This window comes from Thermothelomyces thermophilus, chromosome 7, assembly GCF_000226095.1.
Source record: "Thermothelomyces thermophilus ATCC 42464 chromosome 7, complete sequence".
Classification (NCBI taxonomy): domain Eukaryota; kingdom Fungi; phylum Ascomycota; class Sordariomycetes; order Sordariales; family Chaetomiaceae; genus Thermothelomyces; species Thermothelomyces thermophilus.
The window spans coordinates 1,610,630-1,622,252 of NC_016478.1; the positions used below are offsets into that span (position 1 = coordinate 1,610,630).

The window sequence follows — 11,623 nt, forward strand, 5'->3', positions numbered from 1 at the left end:
AGACACACCTTCGCTATGCAGTGCAGCTTCGGTCAGCTTCAGAGAGTCCTACCAGCCGAACAATCCCAACAACATCTTCCCTTTCCTAGAAAGAGATCAACCACACAAACACGAAACACCGGACACGCCCCTCTCTCGGGGGACATATCGCAGCATCCCCCTTCCCCCCCCCATCCCCACCTCAAACCGCAGCAGCGGCAGCAGCAGCAGCAGGAGAAGGGGAAGAAGAAGAAGAAGCAGGAGCCCCGGTGCCCTCCCCGCCCTTGCGCCGCTCCGCCTCCTTCTTGAGCCGCTGCTTCTCCGCCCACTGCCGGCTCAGCTCGCGGCTGCGCTCGGCCGCCTTCTCGCGCGCCTCCTTGGCCGCCCGCTCGCGCTCGCGCTTCTCGCGCTCCCGCTCCGCCGTCAGGCTGTTGTCGCGCGCAAACACCTCCTTGCCCCGCAGCTTCTGCTGCGCCGCCTCCTCGGCGCTCACCTTGCTCGCGCGCGAGTGGGTGCTAGCCGCCGCCGACGACGACGTCGACGCCGCGCGCGGGGCGGGGGAGGCAGCCGGCTGGCCCGCCGAGTCCGAGACGGCCGAAGCCGTCGGGTTGCGCCCGCGGATCGGGAGGGTGGCGGCTGCCGACCCGGCCGGAGTAGTGGTACGCGTCGCGCATGTGGATGAGGGCGTCGTGATCGTGGCGGACTGGCGCTTCTTGGAGACGGGCGTGACGGTCGTCGAGGCCGAGTCGGCCGACCCTTCCGTGGTTGCCCGCGCCTTCTGGCGCGCCAGGCTCGCGAGGGTCTCACGCGGGACCGTGGTCGGGACGAGGCTGGCGCGGATCGGACGGGCCTTGAACTCGCGCCGTTTTCGCTCCTCTTCCTCTTGAGCGCGGAGCTCGGCTTCCCGCTTCTCGCGCTTCCTGCGCGAGATGGCCTCGCCGGGCAGTTCGAAAGTCGGCCGTGTAGGGGGCTTGGAGGATTTGACATGCGGCCTGGAGGGCGAGTAGGCGGCTGCCAGGGCGGCCGCTTGCTCCGCCGAGATCTGCTGCGACAGGCGCTGGGCGCGCCGCTCCTTCAGCTGACGGGCCACGGCTTCGCCCGGCAGCTCAAAGTTCGACGTCGTCGGAGGCTTGCTGGATTTTGCGAGCGGCTTCGGCGGGAGGAGGCTGGCCGGCCGGGGGACCTTGCGTGCAGAGGAAGTCGTCGCCTTCTCATCGTCGCCGCTCGAGGTCGTCTTGTTGCGCACCGAAGAGCTGCGCCCCACCGTCTTGCTCTTGGCCGGATCCGGCGGCGCTCGAACAGAAGTCGCTCGCTTCACTGGGGTCGACTTTGCGCTGGCGGCGTTGGAGTTTTGCGAGGCGGCTTCGGGAGAGAGCACTCGCTCCAGCTGGGCAACCTCCGCAACGGCCTCGATCTCCTCCTCGAGTTTGTCGAGTGCCTCCACAGAATCCTCAATTCGAGACAGCGGACGGGAATGTTCGCCACTGTCGTCGGACGCGGACGCAACCACCCCATTGACCCCCGCGACCGGCACCGAGGAGGCCTTGGAAGCGCCCGTGTCGTCGCCCAGACGAGGCTGGTCCGCTGCTGTAGCCTCCATTTCGTCAAACACAGGCGCCCGCTCAATGATGAAGTCCTCCTCCGCCTTGACGCGCGTGGCTAACAAGGTATAGATGTCAGTGGACTCGCCATCTTCAAGTATCCCGTCGGACTGCGGCTTGCGGTTGACAAGGTTACATCCAAAATACAGCGTCTTTTCGCCTCGGCCCAGCTCCGCGTCGCCGTGAGAGTCGCCGCGCGGCCTGCGCTCTTTGGCGGCAGTCTTTACCGGAACAGAGAGCAGCCACTCAAACTGACCTTCCTGGTGCCGTAACAGTTGCTCCTTGGTGCTGCGAACCTGCTGGCTAGCCAAGGCAAGGGGGTTACCGTTCTCAAAGTCTTGGGCGCTGTTAGCGTGCACCCGACCAGAGATGTGAGGTGGTGTTGGGGGATATGGTGTATGCACTGTATTCCGTACCTTGTGGTGACTTGGGCTCCTGGGCGCCCTCGAAGACGGGATCCTGAGAAGCAGCTCCCGCCGACCGAAGACGTGACTTGTTTTCCTTATCACTATTATGGATGTGGAAATTGTCAAGCCGTCGAGCGAGGGACTCAACGCTGGTCTTGCGTCTGATGTTGTGCACTTTGTTGAGGGAGAGCTCGCCAAGAGCAGTCGTGGTGTAGTGGGAGTGGTCGTCGTGAATGTCGAGCTCGGCGCACGGCCGAGGTCGCGGTGTGGTTGCCATTTACCTCTTTAATACCTCCGAAATAAGCCAAGTTTAGCCAAGGGGCTCTGGAGTGTCGCCGATGCTCCAGGAACGTGGGAGACCGGGGGGTCCAATGCAATTTCGCGACACAAAAACACGCGATTGGCCAGCGCCGGGAATGAGGGGTGTTTGATCCTTGAGCGAGCAGCGCTGCTGAAATCTGGGGATATCTGGTTTCAGAAGAGAAGCTCGATCGCTGAAAACGATCAATGATGCTTGGTAGCAGCTGGATGTGTTGGTGGATACACAATTTTTTTCTGAAGGGGAGGGTGAATAAACGGGCACAGTCAGGATGGTTCCAAGACGGGCTTCTTCTGAGATAAAAGAGGGTTGCATTGTTTACTTCCTGCATCCCAGTCCAAGAAGGACTTGCCTGCTGGTGTCCGCGCAACCTTCCGCGGCAACCAATCTGCATCGCTCAGGTCTCACCTTCTGGATTCTGGCTAACGCCGAGGCCAACTTTCTGCCAACCCTTCACGGTTGCTCAACACCACCAACAGCCCCACCCCTCGTTTCTCGGAAGAGCGAGTTCTCTTGTCGGAGGTGCAGCCTTCTGGAAGCCTCGTACCGAAAGGGTTTGGCGGCTAAATTGTGGTGGCACGGCACAAGATGGCCGATGGAAACGCGACCATCGACGCGTCGGTCGGCTTTGGTACCCCACCCCGCCTTCAAAGAAGAGCGGTGCAGCAGCAGATATTTGGCCCAGTTCGGTTTGTACGATAGGCCATCCTCGCCCTGCCAAGCAGGTAGGTATATGGGGTAAATCTGTACATGCTGAAACGTTGCTGGCTGCGTTATAACAAAGGACTCGCCAGACTGGGAGTGCGTTTTGCTGCGGAGAATTGGAGACAAGAAGCCATGCTAGTGTATGCTGTCGCATGGGGCTGGATAAGTCAGGGACGTTGCCGGTGTTGAGTAGTCTAGGGGCTGTCGGACTGTTTCTTGATAGGTGCAAGCGCGAAGCATCACCCAGACTCTTCTTCAGCCGCTCCTTCCGCATGGGCTTGAAGTGCAGGAGCATGTTCTGTTGGGATCCGAACGAGCGTCTGGGGAAGAGGCGGCTGGTCTTCATCACCAGGCTCGGCGGCGAGTTTGGGCAGTTTCGCTGTTTTGATTCAGTCATTGATTCCTGATCAAGATGGGGAGAGAGGCGTACCCGATGCCATGTTGATTGCCCTCAGCACATTATGCCAGTTGCTTAATACCAAGGCGATGGCTAGAGCGATGGAAGAATTAGCAATCACCACGAAAAAAACACAGCGGTAATCCGGACTTGACAAACCTTCTGTCCCATCGGAAAGCGTGGCAAGCTTCTGCTCGAGCGCCTCCATCTGCGTAGCAACAGCAGCGCTGAGATCACGAAGCTCCTTGAGATTCTCCAGCTCGGCCTTCTTCTCATTGACCCGCGCCACCAGAGCGGGAGACTGCCCCCCGGCGTTTGCGGAGAGCGACGGCTGCCGCACGTGCGAAGCCAGCGGTCTTGACGGAAATCCAGACATATTTGACTTTTCGTCAAGAGATTCGTTTCAAGCTCCCCCGACTTTGCTTTGTGAGGAGTCCTTCAATACGGGAGTCCTTCGCATAACCACAGCGACCCTCAGTTGAGCCAAATTGTGGGCGGCCACACCGACTGGTGGGGCACGCAGGAGGGAACTACTATGTGAGGCCAGATTGCGGTGGAATGTCCGCCGTTGCTGTTCAACAGTGGACCCTGGCAAAGATCCGACCGAGCGCACTAGTCCATTATAGGAAGCAATGTCAACATACCAACGCCCGCTGTCACGCTGGAAATTGTCCAACTTCTGCATGCCTAACCAGCGTTTCGCGCAAGGTTCAATTCACCGCGTCGCCGCATCGCTGCATCTTGAAAATCAACGCCGATACGCGTCGTGGCTCCCCAGCGATTGGTTTTCCGAGATTTTTCTCTGCCATCATGAACGATGGCGCGACTCAACGAAGCACCCGTGCCAGCCGAGAGTCATCTCGAGATACGTACGTCAACACACCGCCCGGCAACCGCTGCCAGTTCTGCTCATTGACGCTTTGGTACGAAGTACGTAGGAAGTTTCTGCGCCAAAACCGCGACATCGCAAAAATCAATTCCGACCAGTCGCAAAAGATTAGGCGGCTCGAGAACGACTGCGCCCGCTTGCTGTCCGAGAACCTCGAGCTCCGCAGCCAGATTCTGCGACTGGAGAAGCAATTAGAGGATAACAGCGCGCGAAGAATAGCAGATCATGCGCTGGAAGTCAAAGCAAAGTTGGAAGCCCAGCTGTCCGAGTTCGCGGCGTTGCTCGGGAGTTTGGGGGTAGAACCACCCTCGAAGAGACGGTCTTCTGGAGACCGGACACTCCCGAAATCCCGGCAGAGCATGGCTAGGAGCCCACCGCAAAGAAGGCGGCGCAATACGTCCATCGATTTGGAGGCGCTTGCTGAGATGGAGGGGAGGCTGCCGCCTATCTACGAGAACAAGACTTATCCACGGGCTACCATGGGGTACGGTATTTCTACAGTTCACAGTTTTAAGACACGCTAACGGTCCCACAGCAGTGACGAGATCATGGCTTTGTGCGCTGCTGCCGAGGATAACAACGACAATGACTCATCTGACCTGGGACCGCTGCCGGTATCGCGCTACATTGAGGACAACTCGGCGACGAACTCCCCGACAAAGGCAATCGAGACACACGCACCTGAAAGCCCGATGCAACCCGTGACGGATTCGTTGCACTCACAGCTTGATCAGGTTGGACAGCCACCCGAAAGCCCAGAGCCAGAAAAGGAGACAGACGATGTTGCAATCGAGGAGGCAAGCCCGATTGAGCAGGCTGCTCCTGAGGAGAGTGCGGCACCAGAGCCTTCACCGCAACCAGCGAGACCAGGTGTAAAGCGGAAATACGGCGACGAAGATGGGACTATACAAAGCGTCACACCCGTTGTTGCTGGGAAAGAGAATGATGTTCCCACTGAAAAGTCGTTCCCCGCTCGCGCCGGCCCCAAGAGGAGGAGCCTTGCAGACCTAGCGAGTGTCAAGCCGGAGAAGAAGAGCGCGAGAGCACCACTTTCTGCAAAGAGGACGCCACTTGCTGCGAAGAGCACCAACGAGGATATGTCCTCACCCAGGAAAGCAATCAAGGCCACGCCTCTGAAGGATGCCAAGAAGGAACGCCAACGGATTCCAGGAGATACAGCTATGCAAGACGAGGGCAATGCGCCGAAGCCCCCGGTTGAGATTGTGATTCCCGCCGACCATAGTCTCCTCGAATCTGCGACCTCACTGCCCTCGGAGAATCCGAGTTCTCCGACTACCCCCCCTCGATCGGCGCAGAGGGAGATGTTGCACGACACTCCACCACCAGCTGACATATCCTCCACTGGTGAGACGACTCGTCCAACCCGGCGCGCAAGAGCTCCTATCAGTTACGCCGAGCCAAATCTCAGAGACAAGATGCGGCGGCCGACGAAGGAGCTTTTCGACGCCGTCACCGGAGAGGGCAAGTATGCTCATCGGATAGCACTGCAGTTGAAGTCGGATGGTCACCAATCGGCACCGACGTCCGTTAGCAAGGCGAAGATGGAACCGGGAAGTTCGACGGGCAGCAGCAGCAAGACAAGCTCCTTTTCCGACCGAGCACCTACGGCTCAACAAGCAGCACTCTTGAGCCCCTTGGCGCAGAAAGATGCTCTTCCCGACTCCTTGCAGAGCACGGTAGTAATGGAGAGGCGTAAGCGGACGTCAGCGGCGGCGGGCGGCAACAGGACATCTCTTGCTGCCCAAGAGAAGCCAGACAGCGCGAGCAGGGAGCCAAGCCCAGCGATCGTAGTAGGACATCCCGAAGGCGGCACGCAAACGAGCAACAGTCGACGAAGAACTAGCGTCGCGAAGGCCAACAACGACAATCAACAATCACGGTCTCCTCCGCCGGCCGCAGAAGTAGACATCTACGATTTCACCGCCTCTTCTCCCGCCATTCCCTCTTCGAAAGCACCCGTGCCCGACACGAGCAGCCAACTGAAATCCACCTCTTCCCATCCCGCCATCACGACCCAAATCGGCAATCCTCCCGGATCAAGATTGCGAACAGCGCGAAAATCATCAATGGCGGCCGCCGCCGCCCTCCGCGAGCTTCTAGACGAGGAAGAAAACGAGGCCGAATCAGAACCTCAACGGCAGTCAGCACCTCCCAGGTCGCGGACAGCACATGGCGGGAGGAAACGGGCGTCAATGCTGGTGCCGAAGAAGACCTCGATGCTGCTGGAGGAGGGTTTAGAGGATGACTCGGAAGCGGCGGATGCTGATACCAGCGGTACCTCGGCTGAAGGCGACATCGGGAGCGGTAGCGGGATCGGGGGCGGAAGGATTTCGAGGCGGAGGAGTATGATGTTGTGATGTTTTACACCTCTTTCGGTGATGGTTGTTCGTGTTGATGGTGATGATCTGCACTTGTTTTGTACAGCACAGCGTCAGGCGTTGGTCTTCTTCGGTTGGGGCGGATTGTTGGCTCGGACCAGCGTGCTAGGTCCCTAGCTACGGAGGTGTTTGGGTATGTTTCGTCGTCCGGACCGAATACCAAGTTTTTTTTTTTGCAACAGACAAGCACCGCAAAGAGCGGATCAGTGTAGTGTTGGCTGGCCTTGTTCTGCCAATACTCAGTCCGAGGAGTTTGGATGATTTGATACCGCTCTGTTGCTGATCATACCAATAAGAAAACAGTCTCCTGTGCTCCGTGAACTGATTTCGAGACCCCCATCGCCACAAACGCAGCAGAGAGAAACAGATAAACCAGAACCAAGGCTGGATCACTGACAACCACGGGTGACATAGCGCTTCTTAGTATTAGTCGAGCCTCGTTTAAGACAAGTATGTCACTATGGTATCTCTCGCCTATGTTTTGCTCCTTTGTTTAGGCCGCTATAAGACGAATAGCGGCAATCTGTTCGCTTCGTGATCACGCATAACGGCAGCCGCCTTCAATACTGCCTCATTGGTCTCATCAAGAGACTTGATAACTGGCGAATCTCCGTGCTAGTCCCGCCATTACTGCCTAGCACTTGCTTCTGGCGCACCCAACCCACGAGTGCTGTCGTTCGTCCTTGCCGGTCCCGTGGACACGGACTACCCATTCAGGTGCAGCCAAACTTTGGACTCCTGGTCGCCTCCCAGTTACGACTTCTTCTATGCCCGATTGCTCGCCTTATGATGCCCCTGTCGGCTCGACCGGCTTTGTGTAAGTGACCTTCTCAACCGCCACGTTCTCCGCTCCGTTCTCCCCCTTCCTTAACTGGTAGACATATAATGTCAGGGAGATTCCTTGTACCTATTCCCAGCACGTTAGCACACTCAACCCGGGGGGCAGGGGGGGGAGGTCCCGTCCCAAGGAGCCCCGGCGGGAAGGGAGGGGAAAACTGACATCCATCAAGCAAAAGCTTGGCACCACCGCCTCCTCCTGACCCGTCCCGTCGCCACCGGAGGCCCAATTGGTCGTCATGGCGCCCGTGGCGCTCCCGGGGTTCACAAAGAACTTGTCCATGTACTCGAAGCACTCGAACCGGTGGGTCCCGCCGCTCCAGCAGAGCACGTCGACGTCGAGCCGGTTCGCCTCGGCCAGCAGCACGTCCGGCTCGTCGCTGACCAGCGTGAAGCCCTCGAGGAAGCCGATGCGGATCGACCCGTGCGTGACGACCTGAGTAAGCGGCAGCGAGGTCGCCTCGACGTCCACGCGGCCCCGCACCAGCTTGAGGTCCGGCGATATGCTGCGCAGGTAGTCATAGGTCGCGCGGTCCGTCAGGTTCCCGAGGCAGAGCGTCTGGGCGATCTTGCCGGGGGAGAGGAGCTTTTTGAACTGAGACGGGCGGGGATTGGGTTAGCAGGCAAGATTGTAACCGGTTGGGTGGTATGTTCTGGGTCAGGCAGGGTAGGGTTGGGAGAGGGAGGGAGGGAGGGAGGAAGGGAGGGAGGTGGGCGGGCAAGAGGTGTGGTGTTTCCTGCTGGCATGTACCTTGGGGGGGATGTCGAGCGCGCGGTCCGGTATGTGCAGGTCGCCAATTACTAGGATTAAGAAGGCCATTGTGAGGGAGTGGCTGGCCTGGTGAAAGGACCCAGGCTGGCTACGAGAGGATGAGGCGCTGGAGAGTCTGGTCGGGGAGGATGGATCAATCTGTCGAGGAACAAGAACAGCGCGGCGGAGAGAGTACGTTTCGAGAACAAGTTCGTTCGTCGTGTACGCTTGCTGTTTACCGTTGGGAGAAGCGATAGAACTCGCATGCGCTGGGCAGGAGGGTCGCAGCTGGGGTCGCGATGACGACGAGTTGGGAATGGAGCTTCTCGGTGCCAGCTCGCGACTGGTCCCGCTCGAGCTGAAGTGGTTCAATGGGCACCAGTGAGCAAGGGTTAGGGTCTGTTCTGCAGCCTGGAGCTGGTTCTAGACAATTTTGCCTGAGATGCCGCATTCGGCAGCGGCAGCGGCGAACGGCGCTGTTCAAATCATCAAAGTCAGCATCTCGCCGCTAACAAACTATTCTTTTCACGTTGTAGGAGCGAAAAGAGGTGTCTTTCGCGAGCAATCAACCGTTCCAGCAGACGACTCGGAAATAGGTCGGGATCTGCTGTACAGTACGGATTACAACTTCGTCTTAGGGGCAGCCTTTAAACGGACCCTGCGTCCACCTGGCGCGCGGCAGTTCTCATCACAAGTGTTAATTTCTCTCGTGCGATATCCTACGCATTCCAGTTAAGATCCATCTCGGCCATGCTTAATATCGACGCGGGACGTCCAGCCCTGCGCAGCCGCGCGGTAGCGCTCCCAAGCTGGCGTCGCTGCGGAATGATGATTCGAGACACAAGGATGCGGGGCATGTTCCCCGCGCTTGGCAGGGCCGGTGCCGGGAAACGGCAGTTCCGTCCGGACGGGACCGGCCTGAAGACGCATAGTACGCTGATAAGTATTGCTGGAAATTGACGGGACAATCCCGTCCATTCATCCTCCTAGAGGCATCTGGAAAGCGGCGCCGTCCCGGGGTCCTATTGACGGTGTGTCAGCGACTAACCAAAACTGCGGCAGAAGTCGTCGCGGCTCCGCTGGGTCTGCTCAGGGTCCTTAGCGACTGTGACGGGGCAAGGGTCGACGGGCGGGCATCCTCTTTTTCTCCCCTTGGGATTGCTTATTAACTCCGTTACCGGTCCTCTATTAATAATTGGTAATCCCGATTCCGACTGCTGTCGTGGACTTTTCTCGGGATTCAATTCTAAATCACATTGCTACTCTCGCGATCATTGAAGTCAAATTTTAAGCAGAAGGTAGTTTGACGATAGTAACCTTGTGGTTTCCGTTTTTTACCTGGCCTTACTGGATCCGGTCTGCAGGTCTGCAGGCGAAACGTCATCCGCGCAAAGCCGCTTACACGCACAGTGGGGAGCTCCGACCTCCATGGTGCTGCTACCCGAGGTATCCCGCTCGTTGTTCAGACGACTAAGAGTGCCGGCATCGATGCCCCGCCAAAACCCGCCGGACACAGGAAAACACCCCGCCCGGCTTTCGCTCATCTCACGACATCTCGCTCCCGTATACCCGATCAACACCCCGTACACGGTCGAGCGATTACCGGACACCATCGAGACCTCCCTCCTGCCCAAAGCACAGTCGCGCAAAATGTCGTCCCAACCTCCACACCCGACGCTGCTGATTCCGGGCCCCATCGAGTTTGACGATGCGGTGCTGCAGTCCATGAGCCACTTCAGGTAGGCCGCTGGCCCTGTTGCCGACCCTGCGACCCTGCTTGGTGCCCCAGAGCTGACGGGAAACGTGTGCAGCGAGAGTCATGTCGGTGCCGGCTTCGTCGCGAAGTTCGGCGAGACCCTCTCGATGCTGCGCAAGCTCTTCCAGACCACGGACCCCTCGGCGCAGCCTTTCGTCCTCTCCGGCTCGGGCACGCTCGGCTGGGATCTCGTGGCCGCCAACCTGATCGAGCCCGGCGAGGACGTCCTCGTGCTCGGCACCGGCTACTTCAGCGACGGCTTCGCGGACTGTCTGCGCGTGTACGGCGCGAACGTGACGGAGCTCAAGGCGCCTGTCGGCACCAAGCCCCAGCTGCCCGAGATCGAGAAGGCGCTCTCGGAAAAGAAGTACAAGGCCATCACCGTCACCCACGTCGACACCTCCACAGGTGTCCTCAGCGAGCTGAAGCAGCTCTCCGCCCTCGTCCACAGAGTCTCGCCCGAAACCCTCATCATCGTTGACGGCGTGTGCAGTGTGGCGTGCGAGGAAATCGACTTCGACGGCTGGGGTCTCGATGGTGTTGTTACCGCCAGCCAGAAGGCTATCGGATGCCCTGCCGGCCTGTCCATCTCCATGTTCAGCGGCCGGGCCATGAAGGCTTTGGAGAACCGCAAGACGCCTCCTGCGGCGTACTTTGCCTCCATGAAGAACTGGACGCCGAGTAGGTCCTCGGGCCATCTCTGACTGACTGGAACACGGCTAACGCGAGACAGTCATGAAAAACTACGAAGCCAAGAAGCCCTCCTACTTCGCCACCCCCTCTCCTCAGCTCATCCACGCCCTGCATACGGCGCTCAAGCAGATCCTCGCCAGCCCTCTGTCGGACAGATTTGCCGCCCATAAAACAGCGTCCGACAAGGTCAAAAAGGCAATCACCGACCTGGGCCTGAAGCAGGTCGCGGCCAACCCCGACGAGCAAGCTCACGGCATGACAGCCATCTACCTTCCCGAGGGCGTCAAGGGCGCGGACCTCCTGGCCATCCTCGCCAAGAAGGGCGTCGTCTTTGCCGGCGGCATCCACAAGGAGATTGCTACCAAGTATATCCGCTTTGGTCACATGGGTGTCAGCGTGGTGAGTATCTCCATTCCGAGGCCTGGAACCTCGCAATATAGTTAATACTGACCATGTCACAGCTCGATCCTAAGCGGAACGATATCGACCATGCGCTCAAGGCGTTGGAAGAGAGCTTGGTTGAGTGCGGGTATAAGAAGGCATAGACTGTACGTAATGGATAGAGAAAAAAACGTCCGCTTCCACCTTGCGGCGTGACCGAGAAGAGACATCGTCTACGATGCGTCGTCTCGCATTGTGAATAGTGTCCCTTGTTCCTATATGTCGAGCTTTCGTCGGGATGTTCAGTCCACTTCAGGGTTAGGGTAAAACGAGAGCATTTGGGAGTGAGCTTGGCAAACGGCACGGTGGAGCCTCGCTGGAGCTTCCAAACGCCAGCACAACAGGCCGCGGCGGTGCTGAAGGCGGGGTTACAGCGACAATCGAGAGAGGCTGGTGGGGTTCGGCCTTTTGAGAGCTTTCGACCCGATCTCAATCTCTTTTTCCATGCT

General features: G+C 58.7%; 5 protein-coding genes across 5 annotated transcripts; 2 read left to right on the forward strand and 3 right to left on the reverse strand.

The window, feature by feature from the left end:
• On the reverse strand, positions 1–2,516 carry MYCTH_2311903 (uncharacterized protein). Its single transcript, XM_003666791.1, has 2 exons — positions 1,997–2,516; positions 1–1,917 (listed from the first exon to the last, which is right to left on the reverse strand). Exons 1-2 carry the CDS (start codon positions 2,262–2,264, stop codon positions 182–184), a joined length of 2,004 nt encoding a protein of 667 aa, XP_003666839.1. The 5' UTR covers positions 2,265–2,516; the 3' UTR covers positions 1–181.
• A 755-nt stretch (positions 2,517–3,271) lies between these two features.
• On the reverse strand, positions 3,272–3,775 carry MYCTH_17562 (uncharacterized protein; the record flags this gene model as incomplete). Its single annotated transcript, XM_003666792.1, has 3 exons — positions 3,272–3,390; positions 3,442–3,501; positions 3,568–3,775. Coding segments are annotated over 3 exons (387 nt in total), but the record flags the coding sequence as incomplete, so codon positions are not given.
• Positions 3,776–4,090: 315 nt separating this feature from the next.
• On the forward strand, positions 4,091–7,033 carry MYCTH_2311906 (uncharacterized protein). The gene is made up of 3 exons (XM_003666793.1): positions 4,091–4,277; positions 4,340–4,781; positions 4,833–7,033. The coding sequence occupies exons 1-3, from the start codon at positions 4,226–4,228 to the stop codon at positions 6,673–6,675; spliced, it is 2,337 nt and encodes a 778-aa protein (XP_003666841.1). The 5' UTR covers positions 4,091–4,225; the 3' UTR covers positions 6,676–7,033.
• Positions 7,034–7,037: 4 nt separating this feature from the next.
• On the reverse strand, positions 7,038–8,436 carry MYCTH_2311907 (uncharacterized protein). The gene is made up of 3 exons (XM_003666794.1): positions 8,285–8,436; positions 7,697–8,128; positions 7,038–7,603 (listed from the first exon to the last, which is right to left on the reverse strand). Exons 1-3 carry the CDS (start codon positions 8,351–8,353, stop codon positions 7,481–7,483), a joined length of 624 nt encoding a protein of 207 aa, XP_003666842.1. The 5' UTR covers positions 8,354–8,436; the 3' UTR covers positions 7,038–7,480.
• A 1,043-nt stretch (positions 8,437–9,479) lies between these two features.
• MYCTH_2311910 (uncharacterized protein) lies at positions 9,480–11,623 on the forward strand. The gene is made up of 4 exons (XM_003666795.1): positions 9,480–10,023; positions 10,096–10,721; positions 10,774–11,132; positions 11,195–11,623. The coding sequence occupies exons 1-4, from the start codon at positions 9,713–9,715 to the stop codon at positions 11,276–11,278; spliced, it is 1,380 nt and encodes a 459-aa protein (XP_003666843.1). The 5' UTR covers positions 9,480–9,712; the 3' UTR covers positions 11,279–11,623.